Genomic DNA, 23757 nt, shown 5'->3' with positions numbered 1-23757 from the left:
GCAAATATCAAGACTCACAAGTCCAAAAATAGATTTATTTGCATGTCTTTCAGATTCAGACGGATCAAATGGCAATAAGTTCAATCATGTCAAACATATTCTGGGAACATTTTATAATTTAATCTTTCCAACACTTTAAGAAAATATATCATTTTCAGTGCGCTCTCATACAAAAATATACACTCCAATCAGTCATTTCTTAGTGATTATCTGAGTCCCTTTCTCTCAACCATTTTTTTTTTAACCAACCTTTCAAGTAAATCAGTCTTGACTGCAACAACATTTACTGCGACCCTCGTCCCCACCTGCTGCACACCTGACCCTCACCCTGGCTGGGGCTGTGTCAGGTTCAGATAATGCTGCTTTCTATCTTTAAAATGTTTCGTATGGGGGTGAATGGATAAATGCTGTCTTTAAGGCCAGACGCTGCCTTGATTTATGTGGATAATCTGACAGAATTATACTCTTTCATGAAACATTGAAGAGTTACATTTAACACTCATATAGTCCTCAATACAAGATAATCCTCTAAAGACAATGAATAAAAAAAAAAAGTACACCAGACACTCAAGTTACACAAGCTGTGGGAGGAGATGCTGAGTCCAATTAAAGCATCAGCTACTTACTGCTTAAAAATAGATATTCTCTTAAACAAAGCTGCCCCTGGAAAAAGTTTGAATGCAAGCAACTACTGAGCAAAGTAAACATTTACACCCACATGTAAAAAAAAAAAAGACGTCTGTGTCAAAAACACTGACCAGCAGCTAAAGTCATTCCTCTGCTGAAGCTGTTTTAAAGAGACTGATGCATTTTTTTGGCCACTTTTATTTTCTCAAGTTGTCCTCTGACTTCTCTACAAATGGCAAGAATAAGGAGCACTTTTGACTACTTGCGTTGCTACAGATGAACCTAAAAAAAACAAGATGAGTAAAAATGAAATGTGACATGACCCAGTAGTACATTAAGCCTTTAGCCACCGATGGCCTGACGGCGATGCTTCTTGTGACGACCGACCACTTTGTTGTCTGCAGTGGATGAAAGAAAATGGGGAAATCATGAGTTACATGTTATGTAATGCTGGACATCTTTGATGTGGTTTGACAACATTTTGACTGAGGTTACCTGCATCCCTCTTTTGCACTCGGTGTGGAATTTGGACAGTGTAGGACCCTGGTAGTCCTGGTAAACCAGGGCGTCCTGGATCACCTGTAAACACACAAAACTCTTGTCTCAGTCATGCCACTATAATATTACTCTGGAAAACATGCAGCGTTTCATCGTCTCTGTTTAAATGTACCCTTGTCTCCTTTGGGTCCTGGGTACCCTCTGTCTCCCTTTGGTCCGGGGCCTCCTGGAGGGCCGGCGATGGTGCCATAGGCTGTGCAAGAGCAAAGGCGCAGATTCAGTCATGATGAAGCAACATTTTCCAGCTACGCTTACATAAGTCTGGATAGTTTTCCACTGCTGTGAGATTGAACCTGATACAGTATGTGGAAAGTCATAACTGTGTCTGCTCACTTCTGAAGAAGTTCATGAGGTCAGCTGTGACATTGCCGTAGGCACCGATGACGCGGCTTTGGCCAGCTGGTCCTGGAGGCCCAGGTGGACCAGGGGGGCCTTGAATCGCTCTTACATTCGTCTTCCAAGGACCTTCAACCAGATAGTCCTGCAGCAGGCCTTGATCTAGAGGGGGGTTGTGATATCAAAGTACTGTAGAGACACTCGTGTGGCCATACAAAACTAATTAAAAGCATCATCCTTGGCCATTGTAACTCACTGAATCCACAGCAATGCATTATGGGAACGGTAGTTAGAGCATATTGACCAACTAAGTGAGTAAAATGTTTGACAGCTGTAATGCACTTACTCTTGATGTAGTCTGTGACTTTCAATGCGACGTTGGAGTAGTCCAGTGTCTCAGCGAGCCTGCTGTGGTCCATGTCTCTGCGCTCCGAGCCGTAGCGAGAGCGAGAGTCGCCCTGAGAGTTGCCCTGAGAGTAGCTCTGGCTGTGCGTGTAGCCATGGACGTAACCCGGCTCTCCACGCTCTCCTTTCTGACCCCTTGGTCCTGGAGGCCCTGGAGGTCCGATGATGGTACGACGGATATTGTCGCCTGAAAAACAAAAGTTCATTTCACGTTTAAGTTATGGAGGTTCTGTCTGACAGCACATACTGATCGCATGTCTTTAATCTGTCTGTGTGGGAAGTTAGCAGCTCACTGGTCAGATACTCCTGAACTTCAGCACGGATGCTCTCCCGAGGGAAGTTTCCACTGTAGGATACTGATCCGCTGTAACCGCCCGATTGGCCTGGTGGTCCCTGAGGACCTTGAGGACCAGGAGGACCGGGAAGACCTCTGAACCCAGAGCCTGAGAAAGATTCAGTGCAAAGTTAATGTCATTCTAAGTGCACAGCAGGATGAGGAAACCTTATGGCCCCATTTAGGTTAACAGCATCAAACAAACAGTCATAACAACCACAGAATTGAATTAACGCCTGCTGAATGTTAAGCTACATAAACTTTGGCTCTAACGCTGGAATGTTGTGTTACATCACAATAAAGATAATCTTAGAACCATCAGCTATCATCTGATGATGACTTAGCCTCTGGGAGCAACGGCCAATGTTTTGGGGCTTCAAGCGTAGCCAGCGGATATCCGGAGAACAGGTAACGGATATCCTGGCCAAGACTTCCTCTTCTGTGTGTCAGCCATTGTTTACTGTCTGATCAGCAGACTCGAGTTGGAGTTGAGAGAGACCACGAGTACGACTGCATTGTTTGACACGTACCCAGTTTACCAAAAAAAGCTAAATTGTAGTCAGATGATAGCCGATGGGTTCTGAGATTGAATCAGGCCAATGTGTTCTCCAAAGGCTGCTCAAATGTGATTGGCCAATTCAACTGGGACTACAGATGGACTATAAATGGAAACCAGAACGCTTCCTCCACCAAACTCTTAACCCTTGCCTACAGATTCTGCATTAATATGCAGATTTGTGTTTATAGAGAATACATTAAAGAGGGCTCCAGGGTGGGTCAGTGCACTGTAAAGTCACTGTCGGGTGTGGTTACAGGTGTAAATAATGAGATTTGGAGATTTTATTTATGGATGGATGTGAGGTTCAAATGCAGATGGACCCTGAAAACGTAAATGTTGAGGGATGGAACTGATCTGAAACAGTATGTTTTGACAGATTGGTCTGGACTTGAATAAAACATGGTGTACTGGACATGATCAACTGGAAACTATTGTTACAGTGTTAACACAAGCCTGCAGCATGAAGTGATTGAGGCTGATATGAAGCATTTCCACGTTCATTTTCAGGGTTTTTTGCAGAGTTTTTTTCCTCCTGTTGGAAGCAAACACACTGAAAGTGCATCTGCAAACACATCGCCTTTGGTTTATGTTTACAACAAATTCAAATTTGTTTAGCCATATGTGCATAAATATTTAATCCGGTTTTCAGTAAATATTCTCTCAGGGAAGCAGATATGATGATAATTAATGTTTGGATGAGTGTTTCCTTTCACACAGTGTAATAACATTGGTTGTAGGTTATGGTTTCCATTCAATGAAATGGTGTGTACAAGATGTGCCTGGGTCATATTTATCTGACGAGTTTTATATGTTGTAAGAGCTAACGTGACATTTGCTATGTGAATCTTAGCCATCACATTAGCTGTTGAAAGAATAAGTATTAGCAGTGACTTTTTATACATTGTGTTCATCCTGTCTGTCAGACTTACTCTGCAGGTAACGCTGAATCTCCTCCAGGCTGTGGCCACGACCTCCTGACCCGTAGACAGTGGCAGAGGTGACTCCTGGTGGTCCCTGAGGACCAGGGGGGCCAGGCTGCCCTGGGATACCAGGAGGACCAGGAGGACCGTGTTGCACAGCAGAGTTAATCCATGAGCGGAAGTCTGAATCTAGGTAGATGAAAGTGGGAGGAAGATGACGAGTGGGTGACTAACTTTTCACTGTTGTTGGAGAATGTGTGATTAGCTTTCCAGGTGGAACAATGTCAATGTCTGTCAATGGAAAAATCAAATAAAATTACTTCTCATCAATGAAGAATAGTCAATCGTAGCGGTAGAAAAGCCAGAGCCCGCTGCACCAGAAGCCCCAGGAGGACCAGGTGGACCGGGTGGACCGGGTGGACCTCTAGCAACCCCTCTGTCTGAAAATGACAATAAAAGCAGTTTGATGGATTTAGTCCAGACTCCACTCCGGGGTTATTGTTTTCTGTTAGTGCAACCTGTGCTCACCATTCATGATATTGAAGACATATCTGGAGATCTCTTCTACATTGTAACTGCTTGAAACTCCTACTGATGATCCCGGTGGTCCTGGTGGTCCTTGTGGTCCTGGTGGTCCAGCCAAATATCTCCTCACTTCATCTCCTACGCAGAACACAACAGAGAGACATAGTTTAGGCCGGGGCTTCCTCTGAAAAACTCAGTCCTCAGACTTGTTTGTCTTCACAATGAAAAGAGAAGAAGTTGAAGAGTTTACAAAGACAGTGAACTGTAAATATCTGGAGTGCAGCGTGGATAATATTTAGATCTGATACCATTTGGCTCAGCTAAGATATGTATCATACTCACTCTGAAGCATGGTAATGAGAGCATTGATTGTCAGGGAACCAGAGCCAGGTCCAGGAGGACCAGGTGGTCCTGGAGGACCCTGGACGCCGTTGCCGAAGCTTGAGCCTGAACCTGCAATTGCACAACAAAGTTAACGGTACCCTCTCCTGCTATAGTTTTATTATGATAACATCAGTGGAAAAGAGCAGGCTTACGTTGGATGTATGCAATGATTCGAGTGGCGATGTCGTCCATAGAGCCTGAGAAGCTTCCAGGGACTCCTGGAGGTCCAGGTGGACCTGGAGGTCCGGGGGTTCCAGACTGCAGACCGCGTCTACCTGCACAGAACACATGAAACACGTTCAGACTCTCCTCTGTCCCTCTGACAGCCTATGAGTTTGTGACCTCGCTTCAGAAAAACTCTTACTCAGGTAGTCGCTGATGTACTGGTGCATCTCACTAGAGGAAGCAGAGGAACCTGGAACGCCTGGAGGACCAGCAGGACCTGGGGGACCAGGAGGCCCTTGGGAGACTGAGAGTGAGCCTGAGGAAAGACGTTAGGTGGAGTCAAACATTGAAGCCACTCTTAACTAGTTGAGATACAAAAAAAACAACTTGACTTTGTGTATTTTTGTAGTTTGGATAATAATTGTGATTTTTTTCTACCTCTTGAAGAACCGGGGAGACCAGGAGATCCAGTGTCCCCTGAGAAATGATGAACAACAACAAAAGCATTATCCTCATGTAACACACAGGCAAATACAGTTTTTATTCTGAAATACAGACAATGAATCACTGACAACATTCACAGATTCTGTAAGTGTTCGTGGGTTTACCTTTAAATCCTTGTGGTCCTTGGGGTCCAGGAGGCCCTGGTGGACCTGGTGGTCCAGGGATCCCGTGTCCCCCGGAATACGTCGACACTGTACAAAACAAAAAACAAATATGCAGTTATACATTAAGCCTGCACATCCTCAGCGCTTGAGGTTATTGCAAATGTGTCTTTCTAAAATCCCTGAAATGTGATGCAGTCTGATCTGTGTCTGCAGGCTGACCTCTCTCAGAGCTTCCTGGTCTTCCTGGGCTGCCTGGCACACCTGGCTGGCCTGGTTCACCTGAGACGCACATGATATATCACAGTTATTTATGTTGGGAAGGCTCACAACTATCTATGCTGTGAGTGATTTAAAAAACGCACACATATTAGAGACAGATAATTACCTTGGTATCCTCTTGGTCCAGGCAAACCTAAAATAACGATCGACATGTTACAATAAAGTACTGCTAAAACTATAAGAGAGGATGTTTCTTTAAACGAGGCACACAGTAAGAGATCTTCACAGAATCTGATCACCTTGAGATCCTTTAAGCCCAGGAGTCCCGGGTGGTCCTGGTGGTCCTGGGTAGGATGTTCCTGGAAGAGAAGCAGTGTTGAAATGTTACTGTTCATTACATGTCGAACAGCATCCAGACATAGCACAAGGTTTGGATCATACCAGAGCTGGATGCATATCCTGTGTCTCCTTTGTCTCCCTTAGGTCCTGGTCTTCCATATCCTATACAGCAGAAAAGATTGACATGAAGACAGGATGAGCTTCACATAAAAAACAAACACACCACAGTGTGCAGAGTCTGTGCTTGAAACAGTGGATTAAATGAGCTTAAATACGTACCTGGCTCACCTGGAGGTCCAGGTGGTCCTGGAGGTCCTTGTCTTGAATCTCCTGATGAAAACATTTTTTAAACAGTCAGCAGCAAGATCATTCTCAGATGATGTCAAACAAATCATCAAAATCCTTAAAGGTGATAGCTTTGATGGTGTGTTTCATTTACCTGGACGTCCAGGAGGACCTGGTGGGCCGGGTGGGCCAGGTTGGCCAACCAGATTTGAGGATCCACTGGAGCTAAACTGGCCTAAAAGAGAAGCATACATTTAAGTCACAAACAGTATGTTGCTCTGTGGAGGAGGATGAACCAGGCTAAAGGTGCAGAACATTACAATTTCTGTTTTATTTTGCTGAACAGCGGCCCCTGTGGTCACAAATGGAAACTGCAGGATAAAAGGTAAATACTGTACTAACAGGTCGCTGACAGCAGCAGAGGGAGGGAGTGGTGTCATCAAACTGACTTTGTAATCTAATTTTTCTTATTTCCTAACATTAACCACCACAAGCTACCAGAGTAATAATAATCTAATAATATAGCACAGATATATCAACAGTCACAGAAGCCATTTTTCTGCATTGCGTACTTTTACTTTCATTTTTTGTGCTTTTACTGAAGTACGATTGTAGATGCAGGACTTTTACTTGTAACCGAGTATTTTCAGTGTGGTATTAATACTTTTACTTAAGTGAAGGATGTGAATACTTCCTTCACCACTGCAGCTACTGGCATCAAAATACTTGCGTGCACTGAACTGGATTTCTTATGAATTCAGCTTTTCATTTGCAGCATGAAGAGTGTGTTATTTATTTTCCTCTCAAAAGTCACACAGTCTCACTTTAATTATATTCTGTAGCAGATAATGTTACACCATGGATGCAGCAGGTTATTTCTCGCCTCTAAATGCTGAATGCCTTAAAGCAAACCAGTAAAAAAAAAGCACTCACTCTCAGCTCTGGTTGAGCTTATACTTTCAGTCGTTCTCACTGTTATTCCTGGTTCTCCCTGCTCTCCCTTATATCCTCTGTCACCTTTAGGACCTGTGAAGACACACAAAATGCATAATATGAGGCTTCAAGGGCAACCTATTTGAATATAAGAAATTTCCTTTAGGGCCAAAAAAAACAAAACACCTACCAGTTTGGCCAGGCAGACCAGCAGGGCCAATGGGACCTGAGGAGGTAAATCAATAAAGACTATAAAACACACACTCACACATCACAAAAGTCATGTGTATTGCTACTACTGATATGATATCACTGAGGGCGGAGATGGAAGATATACAGAATGTCGAGGACATCATCTGTATACTTTCCGGACTTTAAAAGTTCAGACCTGATAATCCTGGGGGTCCTGCAGGGCCGGGAGGACCAGCAGGCCCAGGTGGTCCTGGGATGGCAACAGAAGAGGAGCCAGCTAGAGAGTAAAAAGTCAGAAAACAGAAGAGGTCAGATATACCAAAACTACTGTCTAATGCATTGAAATCTAAGTTTTATCAACTTCTGTTACCTGCACTGATGACTCGTCCTGGTGCACCTGTATCACCTAAAACAGATACATGCAATCAGATGCAGAGTAACAGTGCAAAACACATGATATGTTAGAAAGCAGAATGCCCTCAAGGGAGCTGGAGTTTAGTAGCTGTACCTTTGGCTCCAGGTTGTCCTGGATTTCCTGGTATTCCTAAAAGTAAAAAGATAAGTACGTTTTTAGTGTTGTGAACATTAAAAGGAAAGGATTTACAAGCACGCTGCAGAATTAAAAATAAAAGTACAACATGTGCTGTATTAATAGTAGAGTGGTACCTGGTGGTCCTTGAAGCCCAGGTCCTCCTACAGAGGGGAAAATATGATTAATACATCATGTCATATTATCCACACATGATCATTTTAATATAGCTGAGGATCAAGTTTCATAACTCCAGGCTCAGTTTACCTGGAAGTCCATTATCTCCGGGAGGCCCAGCAGGACCTCTGAGTCCAGGGGGCCCAGCAGATCCACGGTCACCTGAGGGCCAAAAATAAAAACAGAATTTATAAGGATTTTTTTTTTTTTTTTTATGCATCTGAAATCCTAAATATTTTGTCGGAGAGGGAAAGTTTCTTTCTTTGTTTCTGCCTCGTACATTCTTGAGTTGTCTAATGTGTAATTCTCGTTCTATGTAAACTTTATATAATGACTCGCTCACCTCTGGATCCTTTTTGACCATCAGTTCCAGACAAGCCTGATGACATAAAAACAAAGAAAACACAAACACGATATTGAATATTGATCCATTAGCTACTCTAAAAAACAATCTTTTGTTGTTATGTTTATTTTCAGTGTCTGTTACTCCTTTAATGAGCAGTAGGGAGAGCACAGGAGGCTCCATGAGCAGACGCTTCTCTGCTGCCCTCTGGTGGATTTATTTAATACACTCTACTGCCACATTGACATCAGTTGTAATCAAGGTTATTACAGCTAACTAAAGCTGATCTCGAAACTACATTACATTTGCTGGTGATTTTTTTGTTTTGATCACCTTATTCCATTGCAAGCAAACTGAATTAATAGTTCTAACTCTCTGCCAGAAAACCAAAAAGAAGAATACTATAATCCAAGTGTGTGAGAATTAGTTAATGATCTGAGACCGGAGGTCCTAAGACTCACCCATTGACCCTTTGGATCCTTTCTCTCCAGCTGATCCAGGCAGACCTGGTAAACCAGCTTCACCTGAGGAGTGAGACAACGAGGTTAGGAAACTGTACAGAGTATATAATATGCCAATCTGACAGCTTTAAATAGAGTTTAAAGCTGAACTGACCTTGCAGACCTCTGAGACCTTTGTCACCAGGTTCACCTGAGATAAACATGAATTAAACTGTGGTTAGAAACAATCATTGACCCCACAAATCCTATTAAAACCTGAAGTAGTCACAACAAACCTTTGGCTCCTTGAAATCCATTAAGCCCTCTGTCACCTGCAGAGTGACAACAGTGACTGTGAGTAACATTATAGTATAAAAAATATACTAAATTAACTATGACTTTCACTGTATTTAGCAGCCGAACAATGTCCATGTAACCCACCTTTAGACCCTGGCAGCCCTGCCTCTCCACGGAAACCTTGAGGACCTGGTTGACCTACAGCAAAACAGTTCATGTAGAATGTCAGGGATTCAGTCGAGGCGCTGCCAACAGTAGTTTCAGCAGCTGCTGGTAAATTTGAGATAATATTCAGCTAAGTGCGTGTTTTTGGAACAGGGAGAAACTGACCGGGTGGTCCAGAAAGCCCAGGATTTCCAGGTGCGCCTAGAACAGGGATGAAGAATGTGGAGTTAAAGAACTGACACAATGGTGTAAAAGTGGGAACTGACAAATGCAGCAATCTACAAAGATTAGGAGATACATATATGTGTACTTATACATAAATGCTACAGTTTCAATATCTTTAAAGGCACAATTAAACAGCACTAAGAGTGTCTTTCTTTCCTCATTTGAGGTTTAAATGGGTTCCTTCTATTATAAACAGGAACAATGGACAGCAAACCGTTAGAGCCTTACAATTATGAGGAGGGATGGGACACAGAAAATGTTTTTGTGAAGCTTTGTTACCTGCTGAAACAGTGAATTAATGCTGTTCTTGTGCTTGTAATTTAAATAATCCTCAGAGAGCAATTCAGAGAAAAGCATTTTCACGTTGAACAGCCATCACGTGCTCAAACGTCCATGTTGTGGTGTTTTCTCCGTAAAAGCAGCAGGAGTTTAATCATTTAGGGTGTTTTTATTCCTACTGACTGTATGTGTCTACGTCCATAGACATATGTTTATGGTCTGTGTCGAAGCAGAGATCTTGTTTGCTTTTCACTTAATTATGTGCAGGCTTTAGCAGCAAACTGCCTCTATGCTGCCACCTGGTGCTGTTTGTTGTTCATACATCATGAGCTAATAAACCGGTAAAGATGAACCTTTTCTCAAAGGCAATGTCAAATGAAAACACTGAGAAATTAGATGTTTTCATTTGTTGTTTATGTAAACATGTAAAGAAAATGAGGGTCAGGAGTTATGCTCAATGATCTCACCTTTTGGTCCGATAGATCCTGCAGGCCCAGGAACTCCAGGATCTCCAGGAGAACCTACATAAACCAAACACACGAGATCCTGAAGTGACACAATCAAGACACACTCAGAGCTTTTAGTATCACTGATAAACACAGAAGCTCTGATACCGCTGGGAATCTGAGTCATACCTTTATCACCTTTCGGTCCAAAGCCTGAAGGTCCTGGCTCACCTCTGGGGCCAGCTGGGCCCTCACGACCCCTGATACCTGGTAGCCCATCCAGTCCATGATCACCTGATCAGATTTTGCATACAGATAAGATGTGTCACTCAAAACAAGCCAACCAGTGCTCTTGCACCATGTAGTTTGAACTGAGGCGCTCTCTGTACCTTGGTTTCCTTTCTGTCCTTTAGGACCCTCAGGGCCTGCATGTCCCATTGGACCTGGAGCACCTGAGGTCAAAGGTCACAGTCAGTTAATGACATTATGATGTCACATAATAGTGCTCAGAAAATATAAAATACCGGTAATGAGGAAGGAAAACATTAGTCATCATTCCTCACCTGGAGCTCCAACGAAACCAGCATCTCCTGTGAAAAGTGAAGCAAAAATTTGATAATGATGAGAGACGACAGACATATTGAAATACACCTGATCTACAGAACTACAACTGAAAAATCTGAAAAAGATTTCTGTAAGTAAGTGATTTCACTCCCAAACCTTTAGGTCCAGTGTCCCCTGAACAGAACAGAAAAAACATAAATGAATGTGAATTCATTACAGCTCATGCTGATTAACTAGAGAAAGGCCGTTTACAGTCTATTAAAGAAATGAAGTGTGAATTTCACCTTTGGGTCCAGGCAGTCCTCTCTCTCCCTGCACTGAGGATGCTAGAAAACCTGAGACAGAGGACACCAGTTCAGTGAAAATGACTGTAGTGTGTGTGTGTGTGTGTAAGTTTATGCGGTCAGTAAATGTGTGTCATACCTCTGAATGCCTGTGATTGGATTTCATTTCTCAACATGTGGTGGATCATCAGCTGAAGAGCAGCGCTGTCTATGTGTCCTCCAGTCACTCCGGTCCCGAAGCCAGCACCACCACTGAGGCCGGTACCACCGGCACTGCCAGCACTGAAACTGGTTCCAGAACTTGTACTGCCATGGAAACTGGTACCATGAGCACTGCTGGCACCACCACTGAAACCGGTACCACCAGCACTGCCAGCAGCACCACTGAAACTGGTACCACCAGCACTGCCAGTAGCGCCACTGAAACCAGTACCACCAGCACTGCCAGTAGCGCCACTGAAACCAGTACCACCAGCACTGCCAGTACCACCACTGACACTGGTACCACTAGCACTGCTGGAACTGCCGCTGAAACCGGTACTAGTGCTGCCTGCGCTGCCACTGAAGCTGGTGCCGGCACCTCCAGCACGAGCCCCACCGGCCCCACCGGTGCCTGTACCACCACCTGTGAGGCTGAGATCTATGCCATTGCCACCGTTGGAACCACCGCCAGCACCAGCAATCGCAATTCGTGTTTTGGAGCTCGAGCCTCCACCTCCACCTCCAGCGCCCAGGTGTAGCGTGTTGTCAATGTGGCTGCTTCCTCCACTGTCCAAATTGGCGTCGATGGCGTTGGAAGAACCTGACAGCCGACTGGTACGAGCAGCAGCGACCGAGGACTCGGCCTCCAGGGTAGCCACTCGATTCTTCAGCTTTCTCACATCCTCAGCTGAGAAAGAGACATCAAAATTTGGTGAGTTGCACATATGAGGAGCACACATTTAGGCTGTGATAAGGAATAATTCTCACGCTGTAAGTTCAATAACTAATATAGCATCACAGGCTGCAAATGTATCTGTGGTAGCCACAGTCTAGGATGAGGAGCTCTGACAGCTTTTTACTGCTTTAGTCCTTATTTCGTTGTAAGTGTCATTAACTTTCCTACAAAGCAGTTTGTGTTGCATTTATGCATGAAAATGTGCTATAGAAATTAAGTTTCTTGTTATTCTAGTCAGCATTTTTTCAATTACTGTTATTACTATTAAAAATGTATAGCATTCACAAACTAAACAGTCAATAAGGAAGTCACTTTTCTGATCTAAATGAAAGCACAGAAATGTACTGTGACATGAGAAAGACAACAGAAATAATGAATATAACACTGTAAACTAATCTGTTTGAATGGGACAGGGGTGTATTTGGGTGGGCTGCCTACAATAATCACAGATCAAAGCCAAGAACTCCAATCTTCATCATTTAATGTTCACATTAATGTTAACTTCAGTGTCCAAATTAATGGACGTTTAATTATCTCACAGGTCACTTCTACCCTTATTAAGCCTCTCTTTGATGTGTACACATCTGTATGTCGTAACTATTCAATTCACATTTAATTTAACACATAATATGTAAAATACAAAGATTTTATGAATCTATGTACCTGTAACCCACCACAGAGTGTCGTTACACTGACGGCTGTACATTGTGTGCTTTCTGACTATGATACCAAAGTGAACCTGAAGACAGTAAATAGACCAGATGTACTGCACAGGATCAGATAACTGCTCATTAGGATTTTAAGTAAATCCATTAAATGAGAGGTTATTCCAGGTAATTTTTTATCGCATTTTTGTCAGGAAAAATCCAAATCAACTCTCCTTCTGCAGGAAAACAAACTAGAGTCTCTGATGTCATCAAACAGCAATTTCTGGAGCTGCTCCACTGACAATGAATGCCAGACCGACTTTATGGCAGTGAGACAGTACCCACAGATCAAGTTTCCAGGGAAAGGAGTACATTTACTGCCTCACAGCTCTTAGCAGGCCTGTGAAATAATGCTCACCAGCCTGTAAAAGCTGAAACACACATTTTACTGGCGCAAAGACGGTCACTCCCACTCGCTTCATGGCAGAGCAGCTGCACAGAGTCCTCTCACGACCCCTGAGGTTTTATCTTTGGTGGGAGATTTCTGTCTTTCCCCATTAAATCTCTTAATGTTTTATAAGTTGACCGTACCCAGTGCAATGAGCCCAAAGAGGAGTCCCAGCAGGAGCAGGGAGAGGAGGAGAAGACCCAGCAGCCATTTCCACCAGGAGCAACAGGAGTCGGAGCAGCAGCACAGTCCTCCACCTCCGAAGATGCCGCTGTCTCTGTGAATCTCTGACGACGGAGCAAAGAGCAAAATCCTCACTTTCAAACACTCAAATACTCGCCATCATGTAAATGTCAACATCCATGCAATCAAAGATACCTGCATAGGTGGCTTTGTCTTTCATCACAACTCCAGATGATCCATCTGATGAAGACATAGCAAACATCAGTGATTTAGTTTTAGAATCAAAACCATTTTTTGTTATTTTATCGATGTTTTTAACAAACACTCACAGTAAGAGTTGCCTGTCTCCGTCTTCAGTGGCATCGTCTCACTGTAGCTTGAAATAAGTTTCTCTTTCTTTATTGAGTCTCCTGACAGTGAACCTGTAAAATTGAGCACTTTTTAAACCATTTTTACTGTATTTATTGTGTTGCAAGCATAAAAACAGCACACAAGATCAAAATATAGTAGACAATATTATGATTCAATGCAATTATGCACAGAGAAAGAGCTTCAACCACTACCAACAAATCAAAAACAAAAAAAAAGAAATAAAAAAGGAATCATGTAATTAAGCAAATATCTTCAATTTAAAGAGAGAAGAAGAAAAAAATGTCAATAATTCCTGTTAATAAGCAAGATGCTCTGCTTGCAGAGGTCACTACGTCTAGGACAATTAAAATTAACCATTAAAAACACTTTTTAATTCAGTTCAGGTGACTTTGTCATGTTTGACTGATATTGATATGGAATGAGAGGACTGTGCAGATCCAGGAGGCTGAAACTTAGTCAATGTGTCACGACTTCATGTCCATTAACAGCCCCCAAGAGACCACTATCAGGGTTTCATGGTATACTATTATGTGAAAACAGGGTGGGAGAAAATTCAGAGTTTGTCCAGAAGGGGGCAGTAGGTCTCTGACTAACCTCCTCCGACATGAACACTGGTGCCGCTGGTGAACTGCTTTCCGCTGTCTTTGGCCAAGATGAGCATCTCTGTGTCCCTCCTAGCCGGAACGTTCTCCTTTTCAGAGATCAGGAACTTATAGTCTTTCTTATAAGTATCATCAGTTTGGGATCTAGTGGCTGACAACAACAGGAAGAGACAGACAGTCAGGAATCCTTTCAGAAGTTTTGACTGTGATAACTTGGGGAGAAGGGGGAATTTAAACTATTGTGGACTTACTTGTAGAGACTCCAGTGCTGACGACACCACCACCATTTGACAAGTTCTTTTGAACGCCATAACCTGCAAATACACACATATACACACATAGATAAAGACTTCCGTACAGTCAGGAAGATGCTGTTTTGAGTGCAAGATATTTGAATGTGTGAGGATATTGATGAAGCATGTCAGAGAACGCGCTGATGTACCTCCCAGGTTGGCGTTTACGTTGGCTCCGCTGGTGGTGAGCACACTGCCAGAGGTGGGAGCCAGATTATTCTGAAAGCCGTAAACTATAAACAAGAGATGGACACAGGGGAAAAAAAGAGAAGTGTTTATTTATTTATTACATTACAAACAAGACCACATTTCACCTGCAGGTAACAGGTAGTATTCATGGGACGTTTGGTCTCACCTGACAGGGATGAGGGTGAGGTGAGGCCGACCGGCGAGGAGCCTCCTGGCATGTTGTTGGTGTTGGTCTGGTACGTGTAGCTGCTGGTGTTGCCATTGACCACCGTGGTGGAGGAGGAGGGCAGCGTGGAGGTGGACCAAGAGAAGGATGGGAGTATAGTATCCAGCGTGTCATACTGGCCTGATCTCACACTGCTGTCGTACTGCCCTGATTTCAAACTCATGTCATACTGTCCTGACTTCACACCAGTATCATACTGGCCTGATTTCAGACTGCCATCATACAGGCTTGATTTCACCCCAGTATCATATTGACCTGATTTCAGGCTGCCACTATACAGGCTTGATTTCACACCAGTGTCATACTGGCCTGATTTCAAACTTATATCGTACTGGCCTGATTTTACACCAGCATCAAAATGCTCGGATGTCAGACCGGTATCATACAGGCCTGATGCATCAATGGTGTGGAAACCATCTGATCTTACACCAGAGCCAAATGAAGTTGAAACTGCAGGAGAGAGAAGACACAAAGAAAAAAAAAATCTGTCAATAATATTCTCTCCAATGCAGGATTAAAAAAAAAAAAAAATGAAAGTTGAGACTTTCTTAATGCATTAAGACATTAACCAAAATTCAAGTTGCATTATGTGTATGTAGAATATGTAACAATGCTTAGATATTTTCCTCCTATGTTGTCCAAAATGTCCAAAAGGAGTCTGTCAGGATTCTGGACATACTCTAACTGTGGTATGTGTTGTCTGAGATCAAAGGATCTATCTTTCTGGAAACCAGATGCTTAGCTCTGTGAGTCTGTGAATGTAACGTAATACACAAGAGGCATGAAGTGAGGCCATTTTAAACCCCATATCTTTAGGAGGGAGACAAGGTGTCTATGCATCTTCAGTATGTGCATATATGATTTACTCTGGTAAGAGTATATACCCGACTGAGAGGCCACAGAGACGGTCTTGGTTTCCACGCTGGCTTTTTTAGGGACAGGCAGGGTAATGGAAGTGTTGGAGGAGCGAGTGGGGCTGACGCTGCAGGAGCGTCCCTTCAGCAGCTTCTTTACGTCATCCAGCTCCGTCCCTGCAAAACCACAGTCGCACAAACAATGCTCAACAAGAGAAATATATAAAGAAATATTGTACTTTTTACTCTGTTACATTTACTGCAAAGTCATACTGTAGAGCTGCAACTGCAGAAGCAGTTGAAGTAAAAAAAAAAAAAAAAAAAGGTTGAAATTATCACGCTGGACAGCAACTTATAGAAAGTTTTTTTTTTTTACTTTTAAGCACATGTGAGTGATAATACTTGTTCTTTTACTTGAGGGAATATTTTGACAGTTCCGGACTTTTACTTATAATGGAGTATTTTCATCAGTGGTGAGAAGTATTGAGGTTTTCTGACTTGAGTAAAAGTAGCAATTGAGCACTGTAAAAATATTCCGTCACAAGTAGCGCATCCTAACTCCTAACTGCATTCATAACTTTACTTTTGTAGAGGTACATTCTCTAAGTATTAGCAGCAGAATTTGCTTTAGGTATAAAAGTAAAAGGTAGAGGGCCCCGGTCAGACTGTCTGATTAATGTAATATTACTACTGATGCATCAGTTCTAATAATGTAGCTGGTGGAGGTGGGACTAATTCTAACAACTTTATATACTGCAAGGTAGTTTGATCTGTCACAGTGCATCATACAATGTGGTAAACCTGATGTGAACCTCATATAAAGTAGCATAAATAGAAAGTATAAATCCCTCAAAATTGTACTTAAGCATAGTGATTGAGTAAAAGTACTGAATTACATTCCACTTCTGGCTTTTGCATTGCTGGACTGCAACTTAAGTAAAATCACTAAACCAGTGCTGAAAGTACAGCTCTGTAATGTGACACCCAGCTGAGGGGGGTTAAGGTGGCACAGAATGGCTAACTGTTAAAAAAATGTGGATTAAATTATCGCAGTTATACACTTTAATCAGCAGGGGGAGCATTCAACTTCTATAAAACTCCATTTTTTTTTGTTTCAAATGGGAGGTGGTGCAAACAGTGACTCATGTGTGCCATTGTTGCCACCACAGATCTGCCCCTTAACTTCTTCCCTACATGAGCACAATGCAAACAAACTCATGATCCTCGCTGTTTAAGTCTCACCCTTTCCTTTTTGCTGATGTGCTGTATATCTCCGGTGTGGGGGAGCTGCACATGTGTTACTGATTGAAATTTCATGGAGGCAAACATGCATGTGAGAGGTGGAGGAGGAGTAGGAATGTCCTATGCATGATATGCTGAACACTGAGCCAAAGCATTTGACAGCAACATAATTCAAAAATCATACTGCTCCAAAATGAGCCAGCAGTAAAAAAATCTTTCACTGTCCAAGTGGTTCTCTGAATGAACAGACTCAAATAAAGATGCTTTGTTGCTTTATGAGGGATTACATAACCAACAGCAAATGGATCAATGTGTCTCAAGTGGTCTTACATCTGCAGGTGGTGGGAGAGGCACTTTGTAATCTGGCTCTGATCTCGCTCTCTGGAAAACACACAATAGACAAAGGAATCCCGAATTTAATAAAACTAAAACCCGGACAATCCAGAGTCAGATGGTGCAGAAATAATGAGGAGAGGAGGGGAATAAAATGAAAACCTCTGCTTTCGCTCCTCCCTCTTGTGGTGCTGGAGCCTGCAAAGAAAACAGAGAAAAAAGAAAGGGGGAAAAAAAAAACATAAATACACACACAGACACATTATGAGGATAAAGCTGGAAAAACACTGTTCAATCAGAAAGTACATAAACCCACACAGGTCTTATTCTCACTTACAATAGATTCCATAATCTTTGCGTGTAAATTCTGGAGAGGAATTAGCACTGGAACTTCCTAGAAGAAAACACAATAACAGCAGAAATGTTAACAGCACCCTCATGCACGAAGGCTTCCTTCTCTTTTCGAGTTTCTGTTCTCGGCACCCCTGGTGCCAGCCGGGCAGCGCTGGGTTTATGAACAGGATCTCACCATCATAACCTCCTGAGCGGCTGGATATGTTCTTCCTCTCCCGGAAAACTGGCGACAGGCCACCTGATGAGCCAGCAGTCTGCGCTCTCCTGGCACCACCCGACGAGCTGGACCTGACCTTTGACACCGAGCTCACGAGATAACTGCTGCTGCTTCCTCCTCCTCCTCCTCCACCTCCGTAACCATCTCCGTCTATGTAGCCCCCCCCTCCATCGCCTCCCCCTGAGGAGTCTCCTCCATGGTAAGCTCCCGAGGACGAGCTGTAGCCGCTGCTGTTCACACCTACAGAAGCTGGAGGGGTGATGCATGCATGTTATTTTTGATTTCCTGCAACTGTATCCTCTCTGCAGCGAGAATAAACAAACTGGAATATGCCTGAGTCACATGAAGGTGACCTAAACGCAGCAGTATAAAAATTTGTAGACAGTTCTGAGACAGTGGTTTGTGTTTAATCAGTTGTGTCAATCAGCAAAAACTGACCCAAGTCAATACTGATCTATTATTGTAAACTTTATTCTCCATACATTTTGTTTCACGATTACCTGCAGGCAAATTTCAATTTTCTACCAATCGAACACTGACAATTAGACCCTAATTACCAAGTTCTTCCCAGGAAAGATCAGATGAATTAACAGTTATGTATTATTTCCTTGCGTGGAAATTTCGGGACGTTATGGGCAGTGGTGGAGGAATGATTCAGACCCTTTACTTCAGTAAAAGTAGCAATACCACAGTACTGTAAAGGTACTCTGCTGTTATTTTCTAGATTAACTGAATGACAGTTGGGTTTCTAAAAATGTCAACACGACTACACAGAGCTGACAGTGAGAGCGTCTCTTTTGTCCAACTATTAAATAATAAAAATAATAATGTAACACATTTTTATGAAGCTACACATATTCACCATTAACAAGTTGCTTATTAGCATGCATATTAGTAGCATAATGGCTCTTTATTAGTCATTATAAAGCATTTGTTTATGCCTTATTCTTGTGCTTAGAGGGTGATTAAGGGTTAGGTTATTAAGATCCTAATTAATGTACAACAATCTCTTTACTTACTTAGGCAGTAATAAGGGCATTATTGAGGGAAAAGTCTACTGGTAATTGTAGAGAATGTTCAGAATGCAGAATAAGGCATTAGTAAGTGCTTTACAATGACCAATAAGGAGCTAATATGCTATCAATATGCATGCTAATAAGTAACTAGTTAATGGTGAATATGTGTAGTTTAATTTCAAGTGTTACCCAACTATCTATTGGAGTAAAAAATACAATAATTCCCTATGTAAGTATAAAATGGCATGAAAAGGTAGCACTAAAATAAAATAGAAGTACCTCAAATGTGGACTTGTGTCCAGAACTTTCAAATTAACCTCGACCAACAACGATAAAATGCTAAGCTAAATTACCTAAAGAACCTAATACTTCCTCCAGCACTGCCTGGAAAGTTTTTAAACTTGTGAAGCGAAAGGACACACAAACCCCTGAAATAGAAATCACTGTGTCTTTCTACTGGGGGTTAAAAATATGACGTTCAACATCTTGAAACCTCTCCAGACACAAAGCCACAACTTCCCAATGGTGGACCATGAGTGGAAATTTGCTCTCACATGAAGTGAAATAAGTTCCACTGCTGCTCTGGGTTAAGACATTCTTCTCCAAGCCCAGCCCTCCAGCACTGCTGGACATATTCCTGTGATTTGATCCGCTGGTTCCCTCTAGCAACGAGAAGACACACAGCAAAACAAGGAGAAGCTGTTACTCATCGGGTGCTTCCTTTAGAACCGCTCGGCTATAATTACTGTATCATGCATTTAGTTTACTGCCGATAAATAAAGCAAGCATGAGTGGAGGAAAGAGACACTCACTTGGTGGTAGAGAAGTCAGCCTGGTGGTGGAGGTTATAGTTTCTGTCACAACTGATAGCACATAAAAAGATGGACAGTCATTACTCTGTGCAGCTCCTGGCACTTATCTGCAGCAGACGATGTGATTGCAGCTTCTATATGTTAGTGCTAGATGGCGGGCGTTGACTGGAGTGTTGAATGACTGGCATGGTGATCATTTTTACGCGTCCTTAATTTGACTTTGATTCATTGGTGGGTTTACCGCCAATGCGGTGGAGTCGGGAAGGCGTCAGTACCACCTTCTAAGACAGGGAATATGAGCAGTAAACAATGGCTTTGTATGCCAGTTTTGAGCATTATTAAGAACAACATTTAGGTTGACATTGACAAGTAGTAGCCAATGGATTAGTATCATTATACTCAGTAATGACTATCTTTTGTTGATGAGTTATTCGACAGTGAAACCCTAAAAGTTGTTCTTCATTGTCTTATAAATGAGCAGCTTTGTAAATCATTTATTATCCATTAATGAAGCCATTGGTTGCAACTTATAATAAACCCCAACAAATCATTTATTAGGAAGTGGTACCAACATTTCTGAATGCTGAGCGGTACCAAGTGCTTCTGTTTAGGTAGTTCAGTCAAATTCAAGTTCGCGTTATTTTTGACAATCTCATAAATTCTTGTCTAAACTAAAGAAAAACGAATAAATCACAGACGAGATTAAAACAAACACGCGAGAGCTTTGCTGTTTACTTTGATCAAAACTTCTCAGCACAGGACACACTTACTTTAGATTCCCCGGAGCTTTCAGCCAAATCTCAAGGCCTTCATTTGCGGGTAGAGTTTGCTTAGTTGTCATGGATACAGTTTACTTGTTGTGATGAGACGTCAGTACAGATTAACAACAAAACCATCTCCATGAATGCTCTGGGAAATTTGCAGTAAGTGGATCTTTGTGCTCTTTAGGACTTTTTCCAGCATCACTGATGAAGCTTCAGTCTCTGTGCTGTGAACTTATTTATGCTTAGGCGTCATTTTCTCACTTAAAATGAAAATGTATTTCAGTCCCTTTCGAGACAGAGGCTAAATATGAACAATGTGTCGGAATGAAGTTTGTGTAAATGAATCATGTCATGTCCATAATGAACTGGGTGAAGATAATTGGCACTAATAACAGCTGTCTTCCACTAGGAGGCACCTTGTTCTGCAGCGCCAGCCTGTTGAGTTATACTGGATTCTGTTATAGATAATGTAAATTCCAGTTGAATTTCATGCTGCCTCCCTGCTCCTGTCCATCTCCTCCTCCTCCTTCCTTTTAGGGGCTTTCAGGGTCAAGGCTAAAAACCAGAGGTGATCATGCTTTTGTTGCTGTCACTCCTCGACTGTGGAACAGCCTTGAGAAAGATCTCGCAGAAGCCAAATCGGTGCATAAAAAGCATCTTAAAACTCGCTTGTTTTGGCTTTTTAATGATCTTTTTCGGAACATTTTTCCCTCTTTCTTTTCTCTCTTCTGTGAAGCACTTTGTAACCACTGGTTTGAAAAGTGATATATACACAAAGTTTACTAACTAACTTTTAGGAGCGACACATAAAACAAGAGAAGAACACGGGGACCGCATTCAGCTGATTACATGTTTGTCTCAGTTAGCGTCAAACATGTAATTAGGCGTTCCTTGACCTCGTGTCACAAGTCGTTCGGCCAAGATGAGCCGTCCTTCTGCATTCGGCTATGACTACTGGAGGAAAACCCGGAGCATGACTTACACCCTGAGCCCTCAGAGTGAGTGAGGAACAGGGGTGGAAACCCGAGACCAGTGAAGGCATACCATGATGTTAGTGATCGTAAGCCCCCAAAAGAGAGACGAAAGCATCACCCAGGAAAAAAGTGCAGAAGACTTTATGCTACCCCAATCTGCCAGCTTTCACGTGAGGAATAATATTTTTATGTCTCTTGCCAAAATCAGTTCTGTAGAAATGGGACTTTGTTACTGGAAAAGAGGGGTTTGGGGTTTTTTTTAAGACTTTGAGCTCTATAAATGTGACTCAATTCACCTCCATTGTGATGGAGCGGGCAGAGATCTCTAAAACTGAATCTGCATTTACCTACAGCGAAGCGTGAAAAAGTGGGGTTTTTGTGTGTGTCTGATTTGAACCAACCCTTTAACTTGTGTTTTTGTCGCGGCTTTGTCTCAAAACTTCAGAAATAAATTCAGAAATCTCACCCTTTTCTTCTGTCAAGCCTCCTGAGAAGTCCATCTGTCTTGTTAACTCGTCCATCCCATTTTATCTGGTGAGATGATGATAAAGTGATGACCACGGCCATGCATACGCTGTCCCAACTGCTATTAAAAGTTTCATCTTTGACTTTAAAGTGTGGTCAAATGGCATTTTAGCAAACATCTGATGGGAAAAATGTTCCAAGTCATGCCGGGCATGATGGGGGTTATAGACCAAGCGGCTTTTGTCTGATGTTTACTCCAAAAAAACTTCATGCCAATGATGATAACGACATCACAACAGTCTCATGATCATTCTTTAAAAGCCACAATCTCATACTTCAGTAGATACTTGAACAACCAGCTTTTAATTAACTGGAGACAGAACTTCTGCAGTAAGCCCAAGATAGATCAGATCACATTCAACTCTCACCTACAGTCCATTTCAAAACAAACGACTTTCCAGACACTTCGAAATCTCATGTGAACCATGGCTACCACAAGAAAGGCTGCAGAAACTAATGCATCATCCATAGATTTCAATAGACTTTGTATTCGTTTTATGTCTTTGGAGAGCAAACTAACAAAAGAACAAAAGAGGGGATCACTGCACAGCTCTGAAAGACCATCCCCTCACCACACCCTGCCAGCCAGGGACATTTAACAACATGTGCTTCATGTGCTGCACATAGAAACAGAAAAGCAGAAACTCTCTTTCCTTGGAAGTTTTTCCACTTTCCTCCACTTCTCAGAAAAGCAAAATATGAGTGAATATCAACAAAAGCAACATTTCTAAACACATCTACAACTTCCATAAAGTTTGTACAAACCTCTCTTTTAAGGGCTGTAACTGATCTCTGCACAGCACATATAAAAGGCTGCTGTCACATAAAGCTGGTGCTACTGCTCGGCCAGGTCCTGCAGTATATTTAGAGGGATGTAAATAGCGCAGGAAAAGTACATGTAAAACTATCCTGAGATCACTCTAACAGGCTAATTATATAGATGCCACCTGCAGAAGAATCATCCCAAAACCCCCCCTACTGCATTTTACAGACAAGTTAAGAGGTAATGTTTTTTCCCCCCACAGGAATACAGAGGACACCACACAAAGCCAATAAATCCAAACTAGAAAGAAAAAGAAAAAGAGCTTGACAGCCCATCACCAAACTCCAGAGTGCAGTTAGTGCAGAGATGCAACAGACACGTGGGAAGAGACCCTCACCATCCAGCATAAACGAGTTAAACATAAAGAAGAAGTCTCGGGGATATTCCAGTGCCTGTTGTTAAAACTCCATACCTTCAGCCAGCTCGAACAATAATCTATCAAACTCCGATTCCTCTCAAGATGGACCGACTGATCCTCGGGAGGAATAACGTGTTCAAATGAAGCTGACGCGCCGTGGAGGGATGTTCTTAAACTCCTCGGTCCCTTTGTGTCTTTTCGCTCAACTTTCCCAGACAAGTCAAAACAGAGATTTGGGCACCGGTCCCAGCCGCGCCCATCAGCGCTGCAGCTTGGCAGGCAGGTGTAGAAGACGGCACGAAAAGCTGAACCTTGAATAAAAAAAATTAGCGCCTGAGGGAACCAATTAAGTTGTCAGACTCACCTCTGCAGAGACTGATTGTCGACTGCGAAAAAGAAAAGTGATGAAGTCCCCCTCCTGCTGCTGCTGCTGCTGCTGCTTTAGTCACC

The 23757-nt window shown here is 42.6% G+C and overlaps 1 protein-coding gene across 4 annotated transcripts; it reads right to left on the bottom strand.

The window, feature by feature from the left end:
- Positions 1 to 14: 14 nt before the first annotated feature.
- Positions 15 to 23757, bottom strand: col17a1b (collagen, type XVII, alpha 1b). 4 transcript variants are annotated; one of them, XM_076743999.1, is made up of 56 exons: positions 23672 to 23757; positions 22068 to 22132; positions 19864 to 19914; positions 19606 to 19713; positions 17994 to 18284; positions 17802 to 17858; positions 17627 to 17662; positions 17462 to 17512; positions 15920 to 16066; positions 14976 to 15485; positions 14770 to 14853; positions 14579 to 14641; positions 14320 to 14478; positions 13683 to 13775; positions 13549 to 13593; positions 13314 to 13457; positions 11278 to 12027; positions 11139 to 11189; positions 11011 to 11028; positions 10854 to 10880; positions 10680 to 10742; positions 10480 to 10584; positions 10312 to 10365; positions 9506 to 9541; positions 9320 to 9373; positions 9175 to 9210; positions 9054 to 9089; positions 8900 to 8962; positions 8439 to 8474; positions 8186 to 8257; positions 8056 to 8082; positions 7898 to 7933; positions 7760 to 7795; positions 7586 to 7666; positions 7388 to 7423; positions 7198 to 7290; positions 6419 to 6499; positions 6259 to 6309; positions 6082 to 6141; positions 5940 to 5999; positions 5807 to 5833; positions 5641 to 5700; positions 5422 to 5508; positions 5252 to 5290; positions 5013 to 5129; positions 4801 to 4923; positions 4607 to 4717; positions 4268 to 4402; positions 4060 to 4179; positions 3749 to 3928; positions 2220 to 2369; positions 1868 to 2113; positions 1519 to 1683; positions 1298 to 1378; positions 1123 to 1206; positions 15 to 1025 (listed from the first exon to the last, which is right to left on the bottom strand). In XM_076743999.1, the coding sequence occupies exons 2-56, from the start codon at positions 22120 to 22122 to the stop codon at positions 970 to 972; spliced, it is 5637 nt and encodes a 1878-aa protein (XP_076600114.1). In that variant the 5' UTR covers positions 22123 to 22132; positions 23672 to 23757; the 3' UTR covers positions 15 to 969. The 4 variants fall into 4 exon arrangements, with proteins under 4 accessions (XP_076600114.1, XP_076600113.1, XP_076600115.1 ...); XM_076743998.1 differs by lacking the exon at positions 23672 to 23757 and adding an exon at positions 23362 to 23487; XM_076744000.1 differs by lacking the exon at positions 23672 to 23757 and adding an exon at positions 22495 to 22513.

Source organism: Chaetodon auriga, chromosome 11 (genome assembly GCF_051107435.1).
Source record: "Chaetodon auriga isolate fChaAug3 chromosome 11, fChaAug3.hap1, whole genome shotgun sequence".
In the NCBI taxonomy this organism is placed as follows: Eukaryota; Metazoa; Chordata; class Actinopteri; order Chaetodontiformes; family Chaetodontidae; genus Chaetodon; species Chaetodon auriga.
This window is presented reverse-complemented; position numbering and strand designations above follow the sequence as displayed.